Here is a 24436-nt window from a genome sequence, read left to right as displayed (position 1 = left end):
TGTGTAGGGAGAAGGTTAACTCTAAGATTAACATGAAGCGCTTTTCGAGAAAAATTTGGAACATCCAGACCTTTTAAATTTAATTTATGTGGGTTCAGATGGTTCCCGGAAAATCATCTGATAGTCTCAACCCTTTAATAAAATTCTGAATGAATGTGCCCATCATATAAACAAAAAATAATCGTTTTAGATATTGCAATGCAATTCTGATTCAGACCGAACACGATGGATCGATGCAATCACTCCGAAAATTTCCGACAATCCTGATGAAATCATCTACGAAGAATGGGACTGCCCACAAGTTCAGGTTATTCACCCATACACAGCCCAGCAAAATGATGAGCTGAACCTTCAGTTTGCTGACGTTGTAAATGTTCTAAGAAAAATGGCTGATGGTAATACTCTTTTAAATTATTTTGCTGTCAAATGAGCACTTTTTTTATATTTGCCTTTTCTTTTCTTTTATATTCTACTATCTTTGCATTTGCTTCATTATATGTACATCTCATCGTCACAAAATCATAGCCAGATAATGCATCAATTAATGGCCTGATCATAACCTGTAATTGAGCAGGGTAATTTTATATTTGAAAAATTTAAAGTAAGATGACTAGATCTAGACTTGACCCATCTAATGTTACGAGCCTGAGGAAACTTGCCTTATTTTTGAAAAAGGGGAAAAACATCCCTTAAAAGTCATAGAATCTTAATGAAAATTACACCATCTGATTCAGCGTATCAGAGAAACCTACCGTAGAGGTTTCAAGCTCCTATCTGCAAAAATGCGGAATTTTGTAATTTTTACTAGAAGAATGATCAGGGATGCGTGTTTATTTGTTTTTTTACCAGGGGTGATTGTATCGACCCAGTGGTCCTAGAATATTGCGAGAGAGCTCAATCGAAAGGAGCTTAAAAGTTATAGTACCCTTTTAAGTGACCAAAAAATTGAAGGGCAACTAGCCCCCCTCCCATTCTAGTTTTTTTCCCAAAGTCATTCGATCAAAATTTTGAGATAGCCATTTTGTTCAGCATAGTCAAAAATCTAAAAACTATGTTTTAGAGGGTGACTTAATCCCCCACAGTCCCCGGGGGAAGGGCTGCAAGTTATGAACTTTGCCCACTATTTACATATAGTATTGGTTATTGGGAGGTATACAGACGTTCTTAGAGAGGATTTGTTTGTGTGTGTGTGGAGGGGGGGGGGGAGAGAGGGTTACGTGGGATGGTCTTTCCATTGAGGAATTTTTCATGGGGGAAGGGAATTTTCTATGAAGGGGTCGCCGGATTTCCCAGCATTATTCAAAAAACGATCAGGAATTAAATTAAAAAAAACAAGTTTTTTCAACTGAAAGTAAGGAGCAACATTAAAACTTAAAATGAACAGAAATTATTACGTATATCAGGTAGCTCGCCCCCTAGTCAATACCTCGCCCTTTACGCTAAAGTTATTTTAAGTACTTTTAAAAGATCTATTTATTCTAATTAAACGGCCTTTGTGATTCAGAGATCATTCTTAAGGAATTGGAACAAAATTTGAACTTTAGCGTAAAGAGTGCGGTATTGACTAGGGGGCGAACCCCCTCTTGTACGTAATAATTTTTATTGTTGCTCCTCACTTTCAAGTTTTATTGTTGCTCCTTACTTTCAGTTGAAAAAAACTTTTTTTTTTTTTATTTCCTCTTGCTTATAAATCAAATTAACAAAAGACTTTCTGTTAAAAAAAAGAGAAAAAGTTATGGATAGCGAGATGGCCTAAATAATGTTTGCTGAGTAAAGTAATACCAAATGAATATTTTAGGGCCGAAGTTTCATAAAATGAATTCAGAAAAAATTGCGTGCATGACGTGCCATTATGCACTGAATGCCCAGGACGACCTCATTAATTTTTTCGATCTAACGCCATTTTTTAGGGGTTTCAGGATATTTTCGAATATGTATATATATATATATATATATATATATATATATATATATATATATATATATATATATATATATATATATATATATATATATATATATATATATATATATATATATATATATATATATATATATATATATATATATATATATATATATATATATATATATATATATATATATATATATATATATATATATATATATATATATATATATATATATCTATATATCTATATATATATATATATATATATATATATATATATATATATATATATATATATATATATATATATATATACCCAGAAAGAGGGGAGAGAGCCTACTATCAATCCTTTGTCGGTGTTCTCAAATCTACAACTCGGTGTTCTCAAAGTCTAGATACAACTGCGTGAAAGATAAGATAAGATTTATTGCAAAAAAGCTTGCGGGCCATAGCAACCCAGAATACAGTCTACAAACAAAGCTCAGGAACAAAATAGAACTTTAGATTATATAAATAATAAAAAAGAAAAAAAAAACAAACAAAAAAACAAAAAATAAATACACCAAGGTCAACATTTTAACCAACAAGCGCCCATCATAATAAAATTCAAATGTTAAAAACCGTAACACTCCCAAACACTCGTCCAAAACATTTATTCTGCAACTCAGACAGCTCTTCACACTCGGATACAAAATGAAATAAGTTCTCATTCACGCATCCACACATAGGGCAAAAACTGCCAGCCTAAACTTTCCCAAAAATTTCCTTCTCTCACCTAAATCCAAACTATCCCCTCTTACAGTCTTTAGCTTGGGAGTAAAACCTCGAAGACATATATTGGTCCTTATGAGCTTGCCACTCTTAGATTTCTTAGTCATTTAGGGTTCGCTGAACTTCCTTCCATACTGACACGTTTTTAGCCATTGGGCCTTTTCCTTCATTCCACGTCACTGAAAGGCCACAAAGGTCCATTATTTTCTTGACCTGATTTGGCCACGAATCACGTCTACCGTCCTTCAAGCTCTCCAAATAAGCTGACTTAAGAATCCGAACTCTATGTAGCCTGATTATTTTATCCCAGAATTTCACCATTCTAACCAATCTGACACTTCTTAAAGTGAAAAGCCCCAAATCTCCTTTCAGTACCAGTGAACTAAATGAATCATTCAAGTCTAAAAGTCTCTTAAAATATCTTAGCTGAACTACTTCTAGCTTAGCTGCTTTAGCAAAACCCCAAACCTCAGAACCCCAATGTAGACTAGAAGCTGCTTTTGTCTGGAAAATTCTTTTCTGGATCCTCATGTCAGCTAGCTGACCTAAATTACTTCTCAAAAGCATATTTATTAACCTATTAATCCTTAAATTACAATCTTCTACATGCCTAGACATCCTCCTTAATGCACTAAACTTAACACCCAAATAAACAAATTCCCCTTTAACCTCTAACAACTTTCCTCCAAATTTAAAAAAAAACTCAGAATCAACATCCCCTTTGCTCCTAAATATTAATACTACTGACTTCTTAGCGTTCAACTCTAAATCCTTCTTTTCTAAATATTTTTTATCATATCTAATTGCTTCTGAAGATTATCTCTGCTCTCCGCCACTAGAGCTGTGTCATCCGCGAATAACATACATGATAGCCTAAACCAATCCAAAGATACACAAAGGGCTCCATTACTTTTCATAAAACTGTTTAAATCCTTAACAAACAAAGAGAAAAGCTTAGGAGATACAGTACATCCTTGTTTCACACCCACATGAGACGTAACCAGCCTAGAAAAATTCTCCATAACCTTCACAACAAATTTCACCCTCCGATACGTGTCTGCTATTATTGCTACCAAACAAGACGGCAAGCCTAGTTCTAACAGACTTTCAATTAATAACCTCCTATTTACCGAGTCAAAAGTACTTTTCAGGTCTAAAAAAGGCTACGAATAGCCGACCATTCTTCCCTCTAGCATATTTCCTTCTCAGTATATCCAAAGTAAAAATATGGGCAACAGTGCTGAATGTCGATCTGAATCCCGCTCGATTGGGCTAAGTGTTTCCTGCTTATCTAACCAATCTCTTAGCCTAAACCCTAGAACCTTACAAAACAATTTACTTACCACATTTCCCATAAAGATAAACCTAAAGTTTTCATGTAACTTCCTATTACCTTTCTTAAAACGAGGAACTGCTACGGAAGTGTCCCATTAGCAAGGTCAACAAGCTTTCTCCACTACAAACGAGAAAATTGCGGCCAACATGGGTATTAAAGTTGTCCTTCCTAACCTCAGGGCCAGTGCAGATATACCATCTGTTACTGGTCACGAATTACCATTCATCTTTTTCAACTGATCCCAAATTTTTTGCTGAGATACAGGCCTAACTAAACCGTAATCATTTTGTCTTAAAGGATATGTTACCGTCCCTAGTTATAACTCTCAATCCTCTGAGCCATTCGACTTATTCGCCCCGACATACTCTGACTCCCTATTTTCAAAATAATCTGAACACGTCTCAACTGCTGGGACATCTCCTCTTATCCCCGGGCCCTGGATTGCACATTTAACTACCGATCAAAACTCTCTTGGGTTATTCACACCATAAGCTCTCTTAATTTTCTTATTAATCTTCACCTACCTCTCCGTCTTTTTAACTCTTTTAACCCTATTATAATCTGACCTTAATATCCTATATTCGGCCAGCCTGCGCAAATTTGTTTCCTGATCCATCAGATAAAGCACTTTGCCTGATTTTAGTAAAATCATCTTTTCTAATACCTAGATAAGACACCATTTATCCCTATGGTGGAACAAATTTTTGATAAATGGAGGAAATATCAAATGAGTATTGTTTTAAACAAATTTGTTAAATAAAGTTTACAAAAGACCAAGTATATGCCATGTTGTTAAACCGGTGATTCCAAGGTCACCTGTATTTTTTTGGGGGAAAGGGGAGAGGTCTTTCCCCAAGAAAAATGTCCTAGTTTTTTAATGTTTTCCTCTCCGTAGGAGCCGGGGGCATCTGTATCCTTGCTATCTTTCGGCAAGACTTTCAAAATTGTTTCATACAACTGTTTGAACTGGGTGAAGAATAGTTGGACAATTCAGCCATTAAACAAATTTACTACCCTCGTATAAAATAAAAACACAAGCATTTTGTATTTCGCGATTCAAATCTGTGACAGAGAGGGTCACGGAACAGGCTGGTTTTATGGCCATCAATAGAACTTTTTTTTGTCTGATGGCCGAACTAAGAAATATAAATGTCATACATGAAAATATATTTTGTCTCTTTTTTGTTTTTTTTTTTTACTTTTTTAATAAATTTTTGTTCTTTTCATAAATTATAAATGAGAAAAATACAATTTGTTAGACAGAAATATCTCTTGGTAACATGAATATTCTTGAATAACCTTTACGTTTATTTTTTAGTCACTTTTTTATCACTAATTTATAGGCAAAAATATTTTAACAATGTTGAGATGAAATAAACGTTAGGAAGCAAATCACGAAGTCTGCGTTAACAACGGAATCACAAACTGACCCTCTAAGGTCAGCAAATATCATAGCAGCAAATATTCTTAAAATGCAACGAAATCTTGTACTATTTTATTTTTGCTACAATGCTTTTGTTAAAAAAAAGGAGGTGATAGCCTAGTTTTCGTAACTGCTTGTATTTGCTTCACTTTCAAAGTCTATAGTGCTACAGGGCGGTGTGTTCACCCCTAATCATGTACAACGTCAATTCAATGTACTGTTAATATGCTCTGTTTTGGGGGCTTAGAGCGGAGCAGCCACCCACATGCGTAGGGCATTTTCTGTTCATTTAAGTTTGTTAGTTACATTTTGTTTTATCGGAAAAAACGGTTTTTTTAATAGGTAACAGGGAAGTCTTAAAATGAAGAAACAAAAACTTAAAAGCAGCAAAATATTGTATTCTTTTATGTATACTGCAGTGCTTTCATTAAGAAAAGGAGGCGACCGCTTGGTTTTCCTAACTGCTTGTATTTGTACTAACCGTATTTTTCAATATTGTAGTTCGATCACGATACAGCTGGTTTCAACGTAAGATCCTAATAAGCAAAGCTTGATTTTACAGGTACCATTCCTTGTGATAAATAAGCACGAACCTGCTTTGCATGCACTATAACTGCTTGCTTAACCATTCTCAATTTCTCTTTAATAAGTAAAAACATATGCAAAAGTGATAGCATTTAATTTAACTGTCAATTTATGTAGTATTCTGGATTTTTATGGTTTTGATACAAGTGTCTAGGTGGTAAAATCAGACATCCAGTGAGCCTCACTAAGTGAGGCTTAGTGAATGAGCCAGTCAAAAAGTGAGCCAGTGAGCCAATCAAAAAACCGTAGCTCAGATGGAAAAAAGTGAGCCAGTGAGCCAATCAAAAAACCGTAGCTCAGATGGAAGTGTCCTATGTAGAGTAAAGCAAAGAAATAAATAAGTGTTTTTCTTTTCCTTTCATGGTATTTAACTTAATACCAAGTGTTGGAGCATGACCCTGACATAAATTTTAGGGGGTGCGGGTGAGAAGGGGGGGTAAAAGAATTTATTTTCCCCAGGAAAGTACATTATTTTCTCAAAGGTGTGGTTTTTATAACTTATTCTCCCGGGGGGAAGAAGGGGGCTGACTGATTCCCCTAACATGTTCACCTTTTGACACCTAGTTGAAAGGTTCGAAAGGAGAAGGCTGAAAAGAAGGAACTCAATTACAAAGTTGAAGTCATCTTAAGGGCAATAAATACAGTTGATGCAACATAAACAAGCTTGGAAATGAGTAGAGTAGTTTATACAATAATTCAAGTTTATCTGCAATAATTCTAGCTTATACAGACCTCTTTTACATAAAACTGTGATATTGAAATAATTTCATGTGATTGGTATGTGTTTATTTGATTATTTGCTATTACTTTTAAATTTAATTTGATTAACAAATGTTAATTTGAGTTAACAAGTTAATCAACCAATAATTTAGCAAAAATTAGCGTTTTGGTCTGGAAATGCAGCCACACTAGTGGTTTGAACTACACATTTTTTTTAAATTATTTTAAATAAAGCACACTGCGTGTCAAAGGTGATGGTTCACGGTTTGCCCTCTCTCCTCCTTTGGCTGAAAATGAGATTGAGAAAAAAAGGAAAAAAAATGCAATTCTAGCAGTAGATTTAAAGCATGACAAACCTGCGCAAGTATGTGACTTTCTGTAACTTAAAGAAAGTTACTTATTTTCGAGATTTGACAGAGGCAACTTAAATTGTAACACCTGAATTTTCCAGGGGTAATTTTTGTATTGTCGTTTTTCGTTTTTTCTTTTTGTTGTCTGTTTTTTTTAGCTTATCTTCTTGTGTTTCTCCTTTTTCGTATCTTCCTGTTTCAGTTTCGTGGTTGCTTCTTCATGACGAAGACATCAGTTTTTATATAGGCAAAATATTTGTATTATGTTCCTTTCTTGTTTAGCTACAACACAGTTATAAAATAAAAACTAAAATATTAAAAAAAACACCGTGATACATTGTTATTGTTATAAAGAAAAATATTTTTTAGAAATAAAACATTCATTGTTATAAAACAATCTATATCCAGGTGTTGACAACATGAATACCATTGCTGATGACCGTGACGCCTCGTTTCATACTAGCGAAATATTCTTGTTATTTTCCTTTGTTTTTGGCTTTTTCAGTGGCTGTAGACTCGTTTTTTGCTAGTTTTTTTTCAATTTTTTTGTCATGGTTGTTCGGGTTGGTCTCAAGTTTTTCATTGGTACGCCGGTAGTGGCTTGAAGGTACGCTCGCAGAGTCTTTTTAGTTTGATCGTCAGTAAAATCAACTGAATAAATAATGAAACAATAAATAACAAAGCAATCGCTTTTCCTGAATATAATTACAAATGACTAGTTCAATCTAAATGTCCATGTACGACAAGGTTAAATTCGGCATACTGTTTTTTAGGATGGTCTGTAAGTATAAAATTGGAAAGGATGCCATCTTTTTTGTCATAGTTAAATGAAAAAAAAATAGGTAAGTCATGCTGGGTTAAAACTTAACGCGAAAAAAAATTATTCTATGCATGGCGGGGGCTCCCGCTCTCTCTGCATGCTAAAGTTTCAAAATATTAGAGATGCTAATTATGCTCTCAATAAACCTGAGGATTCAGTGCTCATTCCCTTATTGATGGGACTGTATATATATATATATATATATATATATATATATATATATATATATATATATATATATATATATATATATATATATATATATATATATATATATATATATATATATATATATATATATATATATATATATATATATATATATATATATATATATATATATATATATATATATATATATATATATATATATATATATATATATATATATATATATATATATATATATATATATATATATATATATATATAAATAACTTGTAATGACCCTGCCGTTATTTTGTATCTGTAAATATCTTCACACAAAGGTGGGAAATGTGGATCATCACCCTCTCTCCCTTGGAACTGACTCATTATCCAACTACAAAAATTTTCAGACGTATGCAACTGATTGCTTCCTTATTGCGTGTAAGTATATATATATATATATATATATATATATATATATATATATATATATATATATATATATATATATATATATATATATATATATATATATATATATATATATATATATATATATATATATATATATATATATATATATATATATATATATATATATATATATATAAATAACTTGTAATGACCCTGCCGTTATTTTGTATCTGTAAATATCTTCACACAAAGGTGGGAAATGTGGATCATCACCCTCTCTCCCTTGGAACTGACTCATTATCCAACTACAAAAATTTTCAGACGTATGCAACTGATTGCTTCCTTATTGCGTGTAAGCACACACAGTGCATTCTATAAAATTGTGTTAAATAATTGTAATTTAGTGAATGGGAGTACAAAAAGTAATGTGTTGAAAGAAGTTTAAGATATACCCAATAATTTTGGACATTTAAATATGTCGGAGATGCCAAGTGATATATTGCAATAATCTTTATTCTACAGTGTTTGTATTACGTTTTCATAGGCTCATACGTGAGCCTTAACCCCCCCCCCCCCGCCCTTACTTAGAATATGTTCTCTTGATTTAGCGAGTTAACTTTGAATGACCGACACATCTCAACAATTTAATTGAACTTCTAGGTTGGTATGAAGGTGAAAGAATAAGGGACAGAGAACGAGGGTGGTTTCCAGGAAACTACACCCAGGAAATTGCTTCTGCTCACATTCGAGCTAAAAACCTAAAACAAAGATGGCGATTGCTTGCACTCTCTGGCAGTTTCCTTGCAAGGCAGCAAGAAGAACAAAAGCGGAAAAGAAAAGATGGAGTATTTTGAGGAACTTGTGGATGGAGCGTCTCAGAAGTAACCGTACATTGAAGTGACAGACTGTGTGTTCTTTTATATCTTCTTCCATGACATTTATAATAACTCTCCAAAGTAGAAGCATCATGAAAAGCGGGTAGACTTATCTAGATAATTAATTAATCGTTTTTTACCAAAGCTTAAAGGCTTGTCGCTGTGGGTAGGTGGATATACATGTATTGAGTATAGTTGCTGTTTTCGAAAATGCTTCATATACTATATATAAACTATAAAACTTGGTCGTTTGTTTTTTGACGGGCAATGTTAAAATCTATCAATAAAAATATACAGTAATTGGTGTCTTTCAATATCGTTTTTAAGTTTCTCGAGTAGCCTATAGTAAATAAATTTTTGGTTAATAGGAAATTCTTTAGTTCGATTACTAATTACTAAATTGGTGTTTAAAATCATCAATCTATTGACATCAATCTATTTCAAAAGTTATTTATTTCTAAATTTTCATAATCATATTCGCTAGAGATGTTTCTGTTTGAGTTTCGTCAAGACTATCTAAAGTAATTAATTAAAAACATTTTTTAAGGGATTCTTTAAGGTTCCAGCAAAAGTAACTGAGTAAGTCCCAGGAAAATTCAGAAGGTTTTATGTAACAGAATCGTGTTATTGAGGCAATGTATCTTTTTGTAGTCTAATCTGGACTCTCTGATAGCAATCCTAGAATTTTGTGAAACCAGATAATTCTCGTGCAAAATCCGTCATTTTTCCTTTTTTATGGGAAAAGAATAATTTATATAGTTGTAGAAAATAATTTATTTACAATTGAATTTTAAACGATTTTATACTGCTGCATAATTCTTTTCTTTACTGTCTTTGTTAACCATTACACTCATCAAATCAGGCCGAAATAATTTCAAATCTCTTCAAGATCTTTTCCGGTCTTTATTTTAGCAAGCCATGCCTATAAATGCTGAAATGTTATTCTACCCCTTTAACCTGCCTCTAAATGGTGTCAGTATCCTCCAGAAAATTTAATATGAACCTATACTGTTTTTAGCTATCGTCATGTTGTCTTCTTTCCAATGTTTTAATTAAGAAAAAGTGTCATATTACTGTTAAGCATTTATTACTGTTTATCATATTTTCATGTGCATCTTAAGTTATGTTTGTTTGAGTATCTTTGTACAAAGGTCGCCATGTTTTGTTTTCATACTCAGTAATGTTGCGTTTAGTATTACGAAATATGCATTTTATAAGAATAAATCTAGTACATCTACAAAGGAGTTGACTTCAATAGAGACAGCTATTCAAATTTTCTCATGATTTTTCTCTAAATTTACTCCCAGCCTTTTTTTCGTTAAACAGTTTGCATTTCCACCTAGTTCACGCACATTACGTTAATATTAAATTTTCCCTGCCTATTATTGCCATTTTTAAGACGGGAGCCGGTCTCCGCTCAAGATAAAGTTTGGAGGTCTGGGCATTACGTAGACTTGTAACCCTGGGAATGGTTTAGCAAGGAAATATTTTCCGAGTGAATACCACGGAAGTATCATGATTTCCTCATACTTGATACTTTATATTTGAAGCTACCTGGAACGAATGATTAATTAAGATCAATTTATTATGAAGATTAATTAACGACTTTCTTATGAAGTAATATAAAAGGCTAATTAATTATGACTTTTAACACTAAACTAGCATAATGAAAAGCACAAAAAGGATTCAAAACATGTTCAAAGATATTTTCAAATACAAATTGTTTAAAATTGATTTCTGTGTCGTAGAAAAAGTCATATATCCTGAATTAGCCGATAAGTTCATCTTTTTCTCTATTTAAAATAAAAAAAAAACTTAATATATTTTTCGTTGGCTGACCAACAATGAACATAGCGCAGATACCAATCTCCCGATTATCTACCTTCGGCCAGGAGTGCAATGTGTGGTTGGGGCCAAATCATTCGACGCTTCCCGTGTTCTCCCCCCAAATTTCTCCAGATACCCATTTAGAGCTGGGTCGACTCTTACACAGCACACCGTTAACCCCCGTTCCAAACCAAATAACCAGGACTTGAACCCTCTGTCCCCAGGATTTCAAACTTAGCACGCTAACCAATCTGCTAGGACGGTTCAACTCATTTTGGAGTCATACATTGTAGTCATAGATACATTGGAGTCATACATTTTTAAGTCAATGCAAGATATCTCGTCTCCTAGACTTTATTTAATTCAGGCTTTGTTTAAAAAAAAAAAATTATCGGAGGAACAAAAGCTGAAAGCTAAAAATTATTAAGGGACAATTTTGTTGTGAGATCCAAGGGAACTGCTCAGTAGGTAAAAGAATGAACTTTTTTTTTGAATGCCTAGCAAAATAAAGGTACGAAAAACAGCACTGCTATTCAGTCAGTAGTTTGGATGTAATCCCACATGTATAAAGTTAAGAAATTTTTTTTTATGTAATCAAATTGAATGCTTTTTAGCATATTTAACACCTTTTAGCAATGTGTTTCTATCTTGTTACGCTCTATGAATATTTAAATCATGTGAAAGAAGTGACAAAAAACATGCAAAATTTGGCAAAACTCTTGCGCAGAAATGCTTCTGAACACAATCATTTTCACATGTTAAACTTTCTCCAGAAGAAAAAGAAGAGAAAAAAGATACATCAGTACTACCGTGCACAATTGTGATTTTCCTTGTTGTTCAAGTTGGGGGATTTTAAGCCTCCAGCTAAAAGACTTTCGAAAATTATGATCTCACCTCTTTACTTTTTGTTTCAGTTTGATAACATTTCGAGGTCCTTTCTCGAAACTCCCATAAGATTTTCTCTCGTAATTACAAACTACTTTTCCGCTGAGTCAATAAAATTTACTATTCTTAAAATAGTGCTAAATGAGAAATATAAGACACGAGAAAATTTCTTTGAATACCTGGTTTTAAAATTTTGGCTACTGAGGGCTGTGATTCATCTTTTACCTGGCAAAACAATAGCGCTTCCAAGCAAAGAGTGACATGGCTTCAATGCACTATTTTTTTCCCCCAGCCCTCTCGTATGGAAAAAGTGGTCGTAGACACTTCAGAGGGGGCTCATTCAATTAAAAATTGAAAGTTCTTGTGCTCTTTTTAGAAATCGAAAGTGATTGGAAGGCAACCAACCCCATCCCAAGCCCTTTTTAGCTACCATCCTCTTAACCCCTAACGTCATCTGATCAAAACTTTGAGATATCCATTTGTTCACAACAGTCAAAAGGTCCATTGAATCTAACTCTGGGTTGATCTAACCCTTACATCCCCGGGGGGGGGGGAGGGGCATATCTGATCCTGGGAGTCAGAAAAAGCTAATGGTAGTAATTTACAATTTTCAGGGTGTAATAAGTGGATGTCAAATTAAATCAAATACATTATGTATATCAAAGCTATCAAAATGGCGTATTTGCAATATCTCAGGAACGTTTAAGAGTATTAAGCTGAGACTTATAGTGATTGTTGAGAGGAATGAAAAGCTGAATAAAAAACACTATGTGTATCCAGGTTGTTAAAATGGTGTATCTGTAATTTCTCAGGAATGGCTAAGGGTTGAAACTTCAATGGGATGTTGAACTAAATCAAAAGATGCTATATGTATCCCGGTTTTTAAAATAGTGGATGTGCAATACAACAGAAACGGCTAAGGGTGTTAACTTGAAACTTTGAGGGAAGACTGAGGTAGGAATCGAATTAAATCAAAAGGCACTATCTGCATCCAGGCTGCCAAAAGATACTTAGAAGTGGCTGAGAGGATTAAGTTGAATTTGAAATTTTTCCTGCGAAGAAAGATCATGGATGCATATTTATTTGTTTTTTTCCCCCAGGGTTGTTAGTTTAGAACCAATGATCCAAAAATACTGGGAGAGGGCTCATTCGAAGGCAAATTGGCCCTAAACCAACAGGCACTACGTGTATCCAGGGTGCCAAAAGATCCTTAGGAATGGGTAAGGGAATTAAGTTGAATTCTGAATTTTTTCCCAGAAGCAAAATCACGGATGTATATTTATTTGTTTGTTTATTTTTGTTTTTTTCCCATGGTTGATTGTGTAGCACCAATGGTCCTCCCAAGGATGATCATATCACCATTGACTTGAAATTCTGAGATAGCCAATCAATTTAACAGCTTCAAAATTCTATTGATTTTCAGAGGATGTAATAGGACATTCGTTCCTGAAAAGTCGCGCAGTCTTTACAAGATAAATGGTTGATTTATCTCGATTTAACTAAGTTGATTCACTTGATTTTTCATGAAATCATGTCCAGAATTGTATGCGCAACAGCTATTATAAAGGAGGGATGATGGGTCATTGTGTAGGTGGAGGAGGGGTTGCCAGATACCTACAAGAGTGCATTTCAATATACAAATTGTCTAGCTCCCCATGAGCCTTTGGATAAATATAGGAAGGGGTGTTTGTGGGTGCGGACATGATTAAATCTCTCTTCTCCTTTTATGTAGAGTGATCCTGGATAAGAGTGTCGTGGGTCATAACTCACTTCTTATTGTAGAAAAATGTTTCTAACTTTTATTTTAAAGGTTTGTTTAACTGAATTGAATCGCTGGATATTTCATAAAATTATATTCAGTGACATATAAGTAAGCATCATCTATCATGAAGGAATGACGCTAAGGGACTGTGGACTAGAGGGGAGAGGGGTCGCCAGATACCTCAAAGAGAACAGTTTAACGTCCAAATATCCTAGCTCTCTTTGAACCTTCAGGTTCAAATTTTGAACAAGTTTTTGGGAAGGGAAAGCGAATAGAAATTGATGTCTTAAACTCTTGATTTTGGGAAATATTTTTGATCTTATGTCTAGTAAAACGCACATTTTGAGGCTAATTTAGCCTGTATAAACTGCGCAAATACTCACAAATGAAAAATCATCTTGCTTTTGAATTTCCCGGGCCTAGCCAGAACCAAAGAGAAACGTATTAAGACAATTACACCGTAAATTTTTAGGTTGGGGGATTTATTGGCATAGCATATAGGGGCCTATTACCATAAGAAATCGGGTAAATAAAGGCGAGAAACAGAGCGCTAAAAATTACAGAAAGAAACTTTAGTGGACGATTTAAGCGTTTTGAGATTAGAGGCAGAGTTAAATTTTTTGCGCGAGTAGTAAATGCTATAGAATTGAAAGGAGACATAAAAAACAACATATTTTCAGGGACAATGCTTCGTTAAATTAAATATATGAACTGAGCAGAATATTTAATATAGTCTTCAGTGTTGAATATTAATGTTGACAAATTATTCAGAGTTTGCTGTGAGTTGTAAAAGAAGGCAGGTAACGTGTCCATCAGGGGTAACCTGCTAATTCGAAAGTTGCAAGTTCGGCAGTCGAGTGAAAATCTGCTGCATGATGTTGAAGAATTAATATCTGTGGTGCAGATATTAAATCTTTGAAACAGGGTTGTTTCCCCTTGGGTATTTTATAGTCGTGGTAATTCATTAAAAAGATTTCTGTTGCGTCCTAATAAATTATGCGTGCTTTTCTCCTGTAGATTATATGCATTAAAATTTTGGAGATTCATTTCTGGTTTCAGAGTTTCTTTTTTAGAGAAATTATGTCGGGATTCACTGTTTTAGTTGATATTCCTAGAAATTTACAATAGTAGTTGAAAATCAATATTTATGTCGTAAGTACCTGGTTCTCTCAAGAAAAGAGAGGAAATGAGTAAGCCAAACACAGATTATTACAGATTAAGGGTAGTTTCTACGGGAAGTTCAATTCTCTCGATAGTAACAAAAGCTAAATCTACCCAAGATTTATATTCTTTTAAAATGCGGATAAAATGTATGATGAAAAGGTTACCCATTGACGAAACGAAAATTGAGTAAGCTCGCAAGATAAAGGATTTATGCGCAGGGTGTTAATTCCCATCAAGTTCACGGATAACTTGATTTGCAATACAATCAGAGATGCGGTACAATAATAAACCCAAAAAGGAGAAAGAGTTGTTATCGAAAACGGAGCTTCCAAGCAAGGATAAAGATTTGATAGTAGATGTGATCGTGGTGCATTCGGGAAATAGCACACCCTGCTTGGGTGTTTAGAAAATGCGAGTGCCAGTGTATACGAATAACCAATTAGAAAAGGAGAAAAACAGAGATTTGCAAAGGTCTAGACAAATGTACCCAACAGAAATAAGGTAGAATCGATGCGAACCGTCCAAAGAGTATTGGTCATATGCTAGACAAAGAAATTGCTAGTGCACAGATTCGGAAAATAAAATAAAAGCGGATCGCCCAAATAGTCAAGCTAGCATAAAATTATGATCGAGTCTCAAAGTACAAAAGAAACAACTTGGATATGACTACATTTATTAAATTATGTGAGAGAAGAAAGGGATGCAAGGGAACAAAAAGAGAGGGGGAGACAGAATAACCAGGGAGCAAAAAGAGGAGGTAGACAGAAAGCCAGGCAAAGAAAAGAGGAGGCAGACAGAGAAGATAGGAGGCTAATGATAGAAATACTCGCAGGCAGGAATTCCCAGATACCTCAACAGTCGTCTGCGATAGATTTAATACCTACGGTAACCCTTCATTTAATAAATGTAGATTTGCTTATCTCCACTTTTGAAAAAGAACGCGGAATTAAACGATTTGTCGGCCGGAAGAAAATTACGTAACTAAAAGATCAAGGTCCAGGGTTGCCACAAGGTCCCTAAGACAGGCTACAACAAGCCTGCTACAACAGGAGAAGTTCCCTAAAACAGCTCTCAACTCCTTAAAAGCCCCTTTTTGCCATGTTAAGCCTTGTCAATAACTATGCTAAGAATATTTTTTTAGTGTGCTAGTGACTATTAGTGTCCCGAAGACTACTACTGCTACTAACAACTCAACGCAGCACCAAGCCGCCTGAGGCCAACACAGCTGCGCAAACTCCTCCTTCATCCCAATCTATTCAAAGCCTCCCTCTCTACACCCTGCCAGGAAGTTCCCATTTCCTTTAAACCTTTCTTTATGACATCCCATCCAGACGAGGACGACCTGCTTTCCGTCTAGCCCTAGACGGTTGGCCGAAAAGCAGAATCTTCGGCAAAAAAAAAAGAAGAAAAACATACCTGAAACATCTCGAAAAGAACCCAACTGGAATCACCGTGTTCGAAAACCCTTCATTAGAGGTTTATTGACACGTCTAAAACCAAAAAACTAACAGCATCATTATGACTCAATTTCGTTCATCCCCGTGTCCTTAGATAACATTAGATTACTCTACTTATGTAGTACTTCATGTCATAGTGCCCTTGATGTAGACTAGGAAATGTGACGCTTCTAGTTCCAGTATTGTACTCGAACTTCTTTTACAATGTGTAAAAGTAAGTAAGACATGGGCAGGCTACTTTCTTCAGCAGTAAAGTACTCAGAGTATCATCAATAAAAATAAGACTGTAAAACAAGAATGTTGTTTTAAGTTACAACAGTTTTCTCGGGAATCAGAGAGAGCTGTAAAAAGAAGACCGAGGAAGGACAATGGAATCTTGCAAGAAAAGAAAAGCAAATATTCAATGAAATTCTTTCCAGCAAGCAAGGAATATAGGCCCTTGAAAAGTCATTACAAGAAAAAGTAAGCCACTGGTTACAAAGAACAAGCTACTTACAAGATGTTTGAAGATGACAAAAATAGGCTTAAAATAAGTGTTGAGAATAAAAAATTTTTTAAAAGTCGACTCACCCAAACCATGTTGGATGGATCACTTGTTGCACACCGAGCAGAAAAAGGAATCAACAGCTGTTGGAAGTACTCGGTTGAAAGTACTGCTGTTGAAACTTCACCTGTTGAAAGATACTTATATGGAGAAAAAAGAAGTTGCTGATTCACTGCACTTTTGAAGGTCTAAACGAAGAAAAGCCAAAGCCACAAAAAAAATCAAACAAACAAGTGATTTGGAAATGATGTGGTCTTGCGATCATTTTCTGGTTATTAATGAAAATAGCTTCTTGTGCATTTTTAAATTTTTGTACGGTCATAGTTGAAAAAATAAAAAATCCTGAGAAGATCGATATGGAGAGCAAAGGGGATGGATTATCTTGATATTAACCATGTCTTTTCAGAATATGATGACGTTACATAGCCGACCGTCCTGATTTCAGATTTCTGAGAGATCGGTATGAATATCGAGCATAACCTTGATTGTCTCAGTTATACGATAAACAGCAGCTGGACCAGGTCCGGATTGGTCCTTTTTTCGGTTCCAGGAAGGTTCCTAAAGATAATTTTTCCGCCTGAAAAAGTCCTTATTTTTTACTCCTTAAACCTGAGGCACCCCTATAGGCCATAAATGGCTGGAAACAGACGACAATATTATAACAGATAACACTGAAGTTCTGAAAAAAGGAAATTATGGACAAAATAGCAATGGAACAGCTTTTGGAAAATACAACAGGTGGTTTAAAGAAGTATTCAAACGAAAAACAAAACCAGACACAAGTGAAAAAATGGGAATCTTAGAAGATTATTATGTTGAAACAAGAAAAGATGCATCAAATGGCATAAGAATAAAACTGGAAGGTATTAGAAGGAGTAGATACGCTTATTTGGAAGAAGAATTAGATTAGTCCAAATAAGGCAATCAAACCGAAGCCACTATCTACCACTAAAGCTCTGCAGGGCATTATGTTCTTAATTGCCCCAATAAAGAGCTTAAAAGGTCTAGTCAAGCATAGAAACATTTTGAGGTCACCTTTTATAACTGTGACAAACGTGGCCATTACGCCACTGATCATCCAAATTTATAGAAACGTAATGAGAATAACTACGAATCGACGGACGATGGTCCCAAAGACAAATCCAATCCATGATTGAAGAATTGATATTATGACTGGTCAAGTGATAATGGTAGAACAAACCAGTCGACTAAAAGAACCGCTTGAGCTAGAAGCCCAAATATTAAAAAACGTGTGTTTTGCAGAACCACAGAAGGTTACTGAAGAATTAAATGGAAATGTGTTAGAAATGGCTATTGACTGTTGTAGTGACCAAACCTACGCCCGAAGTGATCCAATAAAATAAAAAATATTAACTACTTGGATGAAGTCTCATTATTATGCTATTAGGAACAAAATTGTTAACGTCCGACAACACAAGTAGCAATATAAATTGCAAATAAAGACGGAAGGATGCAAAAGAAGAATGTAAAAGTAGGCCTTGAAGGTATACTACCAAAAAACGTGCTGGTAGTTTAAGATATTGGTAAAATTCGAAGCTTTCTATCACTAGAAGCGGCTTCGATAACGGAAGTGGTAAACACCGTAACACGTAGTAAAATCAAAAAGACGGAGGAGGCGAAAAGTACGTTCGAGGACGAAGAATCAAATGCAGAAGTTTAATTCCTATCCTCTAATGATTTTCTTACGAGATACAAAATTATGAAATCTAGAAAACTAATATATTTGGCAAACTAAGAATATAACCCAAAAACGACATGTGCAATCTACGGATACGGCGAGCACTCGGAATAACCCCCAAGAAATTTGCAGATTTACAATCATACGGGAGAAACTGCCTTACAAAATATTAGAATATAAAGATAACCCCAGAAAATTACAACTAATAGTCCCTTGCGGACTCAAACAAGCGGTAGTGCAATTAGCACATTCAAACCCAATGAGAGGACACCTGGGCCTCTCAGGATTAATGGAAGAATTGTCCAACCTATCTGGTGAAAAGGATTAAAAGAGTAAATAGATAATTTCTGCAAAACTAAACCTAAAGAAAAGGTACCAATGAAACCTAAAGGAAACCTAAAGAAAATGTGCCAATGAAAAATACGTGTATATTTGGAGAGAATATTAATGGATACCCAGCCACCGGGATATCCCCGTTTGAACAACTCTATGGGACAAACCTAGGGTGGTACTTAATCCCGGGAAGATGATAAAAATGAAGACAAAACATTAATATCCCACCTAATTAGATGGGGCTAGAAAAAATGTGAAGGCTTCTCATGTGAATTTACTGAAGGAATTCAATTGAGGCAATAGAGATCGTAGACTGAATGATACCCAGGCCTGATGCTCTGGCTTTGTCCAGAACGGACAAAACCTTGGAGCCAGTTGGTGCAGCAAAATTTTCATTGATTTTAGACTTAAAAAGAAGATATTGCAAGTTTTTCATCTGATGCATACCCGGTGCATAGACAAAATTTTTCACCCGGTGACAGGCTTCGTTGCCCGATAGATGCTTGCAGCTTCAGTGGAGCTGCTTCAATAATTCCAAGAGTCTCCCCTCCGGATGGTTTACCCACCTGCGTATTCGGTCGTCCCCTTAAAGACTGTAAGGCCTTTAATCCCCCTACTATGCAGTCAAGCACCACTGCCAGTGGCTTCTGTCTGTCATTTACTAGTGACATGCTTTCAAGTCTGGTCCAGTGTTTTAACGAATTTCCGTTTCTGGTAGCAAAAGCACTCTGAAGCTCTGTTTCAGTTGATAGTCTTCTGAATAAAATAGTGCCATCTGTCAAATAGAACAAAATCAGTGAATTTTAATTTTTATTTTATATTCCCATTCTCTTTTTTCCTGTTTTTTTTTGTTACAATCGGGGCAATCCATTAGCACTCCCATTATCTTTACTCGGTCTTGATTCTATCTCAAAGTCGTATTCTTTTAGGGATAGGGCCCATCTTGGCAGACGTCGGTTGTTTGGTCACATTACGTTCAGCCTCCGTAACGGGTTTTGATTCGTTATGATTCTATAATTTCACCCATAAATATAATATTCCAGTTTTTAACTGCATACAGGAGTGTGTCACACAGTATTTTTCGATTATAATATAATTTACTTGCGCTTTTAATAATTGTTGTATATATACGTAATCTGATGTTCCACATCGTCAAGTTCCTGGATACTTTCGCTCCCACTCCATAATCTGAACTATCGGTGTGAAGGATAAATGGTAAGGAGAAACCTGGGTTTCAAATTTTTTTTTTGGCTGCATTTGGTGTTTTTTAGTGTATCAAATTCATTCGGTTCTTTTTCACCCAGTACACGGGATCTTAGACTCCTTTTTCGTCGATTCCATCAAAGATTTTGCTGTCTTTGCAATGTTTGCTATGAATTTTGGATAATATCCTGCTAGTCTCGAAGCGACCAAATTTTTTTCTTTATAATTAAAACCGCTGCGTTTTGAACTGCTTTTGATACTTTTTGACACTTTTTGTGGAGACAATTTTGGAAATGGCGATGGCAGACTTTGTAATAAGATGAAAACAGAGCCAGGTTACGAAAGTTGTACTACCTTCAAATTTAATGGGGGCATTTTATGGCTAGTTTGTGGCACTCCATGCCACCCTGTGGCCCTTGCCCCCCTCCCCCAGCAATACAATAACAAACAACAAACGTATTATCGATACTTCACTTCAAACCTCAAGGAAACTGGCCTTGACCCTGGCCTTTAGATTTTTTCTGATGGTTTTACACTCGTTTTTTTTGTTAGATATGAACGAAGTGGACAGACAAAAAATCAGAAGAAATCTTATTACTTTAGAAAAATGACTGAAACTAAAGGACCAGTTTCAAAGGGTGTTGGTGTAGAATAAAATCTTCAGTCGAAGAAAGATTGATTTATACGACCTTCACAAAGACGTTGTTTTCGCAAATGTACTTTGATTTGTTGCAAAACCTGTCATTGATTATTTTTAACAGTGATGACGTAGAATGACCATTTTTATTTTATTGTGAATGTTGGTACCTGATGAGAATTTTCTATGGGACTAACACTTTGAAGCAAATGATGAAACCTTTCGACATATAAATGGTTGTCTAACTTTTCACTTAACCAATTCAAACAAGTATATTCTATTTTCACTATCCTTAGTACTGGGCAGTATTTTACTTTTGGTAATAGAAGAGAATCGTCAAGTGATGAAAGCAATGTCTTGGCCATGATAGGCCCAGGAATGCAAAAAGTCTCCATTCAAATGTAGGTGCCAGGGACTTCTGCTGTCAGGCTCTAAGCCGGCTTAAGTGCTTCGTATAGACTTTTGAAGATGTGTTAGTCCCCATCCTTTATTTTGTTTCAAGGCCTTTTTTTCTGATGGTTTTACATTCATTTTTGTTGTTAAGGATGAAAAAAGTAGACAGACAAAAAATCACACGAAATCTTCGTACTTTGGAAAAATTGTTGAATCTATATAAACAGTTTTAAAGGTTGTTGGTGCAGAAGCGAATCTTAAGTCAAAGAATGATCGATTGATATGACCTTCCCAAGGACGCTGTTTTTGCAAATTCACTTTGATTTTGTGCAAAACCTGTCTTTTAATTATTTCTTTTTAAGAGTGATGACGTAGAATGACCATTTTATATTTTATTATGAATGGCGGGAATTGTTTCCTATTTTATAAGAATTATTTCGTATTTTTGCAAGAACTACTGTGCATTTTGTATGAATTATTCTGTATTGTATAAGAACTATTTTCGATGTTGTCAGAATTATTTTGTATTTTGTAAGAGCTATATTGAATTTTGTAAGAACTATTTTGTAGACTATTTTGATTTTGTAAGAGCTATTTTGTATTTGGTATGAAGTATTTTGAATTGCGTAAAAAAACTATTTTGGACGTTATTAGAACAATTTTATATTTTGTAAGAACTATTTTATATTTATAAGAATTTTATTGAATTTCTTAAGAACTACTTTGTATTTTGTAAGAACTATTTTTTATTTTTTAAGAAATATTTGGTAATTTGAAGGAAGTATTTTGTATTTTGTAAAAGATAAATTGAATTTTGTAAGACCTATTTTGTAGACTGTTTTGGATTTTGTTAGAATCATTTTGGGTTTTGTAAGAACTACTTTCGATTTAGTAAGAAGTATTTTGTATTTTGTAACAGTCATTTTGTATTTTATAAGACTTTTTTCCCATTTTGTATGAAGTATTTTGTAAGAGCTACTTTGGATGTTGTTAAATTCTTTTTGTATTTTACAAGGACGTATATATATATATATATATATATATATATATATATATATATATATATATATATATATATATATATATATATATATATATATATATATATATATATATATATATATATATATATATATATATATATATGTATATATATACTATATATATATATATATATATATATATATATATATATATATATATATATATATATATATATATATATATATATATATATATATATATATATATATATATATATATATATATATATATATATATATATATATATATATATATATATATATATATATATATATATATATATATATATATATATATATATGTATTAAACTGTCGATCTGCATTCATTTGTTTTTTTTTAGTAATCTTGTTTATGATAATGATTTTTTTTCCTTTTTTATCCATAATATAAGAAATTGAAACGCAAAACAAATATAAAACAAGGATTGTTTTCATTAAAAATTATATTCTGGTCTGATTTGTACTACCTTTTCACTTTACTGTTTAACCTTTGTCGTAAATTATTTAGAAATAGAAAATGGCAACAATATATCCTTTTAAATAAGCTTCAATTAACGGTAAATGTATTGAACTAGATTTAAAAAAATCACCGTAAGTGCTAAGTGATTAACTATACAGGTTAAACTCCCTAAATCCATTGTAATGTTAATTTTCCTATGCTATGAAAAGAGATCTGGCTCTCTGACCCGGCATGTCAGGAAAATAAATTTTTACACAAGGGATCTTTGAAAATGGATCTAAAAATTTGGCCGCTCTGCTTTTTCTGATTTAATTCCCAGGAAATAGAAAAAAAAATCTAAAGTGAATCTTGGTAGATTTTTTTGAAAAAGGTGTGGAGCGTACAAAAAGGAAAATTAGAAAAAATTTGAAAAATTTGAAAAAACACAAATATAAAGAAGAAATTCTGTAGTAAAATAGCAAACCACCGAGCTAAATCCAAGCGAAATCTGATACGGTACTATAGTAATATTGGAGGTAGATTCCAGGCCAAAAGAAAATTCAATCAAAAACTCTCTCTAGGTAACTTTAACTATGGACCGAGCTGAAATAGGCCTGATATGAACGAAGAAGAGCTAAAAATACCTATGGTTACATTTGAGGAGTCCTATCTAAAGAGTTTTGAAACCGCTTTGAAAGAACTTTACGAGAGAACCAAAGGCCAATCTTCCAATGAAAACTGGATATATGAAAGAAGTAATAGAATAACAAGCACGTATTTTCACAGAATAGCTACACGCAAACAATCAACTAAAACTGCACCGATTGTGAAAGATATTAGAAATGGAGGTTGTGGTTACCGCTCAACTGCTATGCTGAAAGGTAGTCGATTGGAACCTGTTGCTTTAAGAGCATATGAAGAAAAAATTGGCGCGCAAATTACGAAAGGTGAGGATATTGGTCTTTTGGTTCACTCGACACACCAGTTTCTTGGTACTTCATTAGACGGGATTTACCAGATTTGCAGAAAATAATTGATGCAGCTCGTACGAAAGGCCTCGTCAAAGACTTCTTTCTGCAGAGCATTGGCTTAGATATTAAGCTCAAAACCACTCACAAGTATTATAGCCAAATTCAAGGACAGCTTGAAATTTCAAATCAAGAAAAATTTTGCCTGCTTGTCTATAATAACGAGAAGGACAGGAAAGTCGTTACAGTTGAACGCAATAGAGAGCATTGGGCCCGAGTATTCCCAAGCCTTTTAAGCTTCTGGAAGGAAAGTCTTTTACCAGAAATTGTTGATTCGCGCCTTCTTAGGAATCTAGAGCTCAGAGAACCAATATCTGTTGGAACAACTATGAAAAGGTTGGGCTATGATAGCGGTAAGAGGCAGATTTTGAACCCAAATAACACAAACCACAAAGAACAGAGAAAAGAAGGATTAGCAGCTGAAGAATTTTTGCCAATCATTTGATCTGACTCTGATCCTGAGCCATAGTTTTTTTTTTGTATTTCTATATATATTTTTATTTCAATTCATTGAGTGATGAACATATAAATCATTTATCAGTTTATTTAATATGATTTTGAGTCATATTTGATGAAAAGAAAAAAAAAGCTTTGATAAAAATTCAAAGCTTATCAAATTAATGATTCTTGGTTGATTTGTTATAGTAAATACATACCCAAAGGACGCT

The 24436-nt window shown here is 34.0% G+C and overlaps 2 protein-coding genes across 2 annotated transcripts in view; one reads left to right on the top strand and one right to left on the bottom strand.

Annotated features, from left to right (window-relative positions):
• The window catches only part of LOC148949352 (ephexin-1-like), a 26663-nt gene extending 16075 nt beyond the window's left edge, over positions 1-10588 (top strand). The window contains exons 2-3 of the mRNA XM_089092682.1: positions 191-395; positions 9139-10588. Coding sequence (XP_088948808.1) covers positions 191-395; positions 9139-9332 — 399 coding nt within the window. The 3' untranslated portion in view covers positions 9333-10588. The remainder of the gene's footprint in view (positions 1-190; positions 396-9138) is intronic.
• A 13333-nt stretch (positions 10589-23921) lies between these two features.
• The window catches only part of LOC148949351 (uncharacterized), a 157279-nt gene continuing 156764 nt past the window's right edge, over positions 23922-24436 (bottom strand). Inside the window, exon 16 of the mRNA XM_089092681.1 lies at positions 23922-24110. Coding sequence (XP_088948807.1) covers positions 23922-24110 — 189 coding nt within the window. The remainder of the gene's footprint in view (positions 24111-24436) is intronic.

This window comes from Artemia sp. Qi Xiang Cuo, chromosome 8 (genome assembly GCF_049724085.1).
Source record: "Artemia sp. Qi Xiang Cuo chromosome 8, ASM4972408v1, whole genome shotgun sequence".
Classification (NCBI taxonomy): domain Eukaryota; kingdom Metazoa; phylum Arthropoda; class Branchiopoda; order Anostraca; family Artemiidae; genus Artemia; species Artemia sp. Qi Xiang Cuo.
This window is presented reverse-complemented; position numbering and strand designations above follow the sequence as displayed.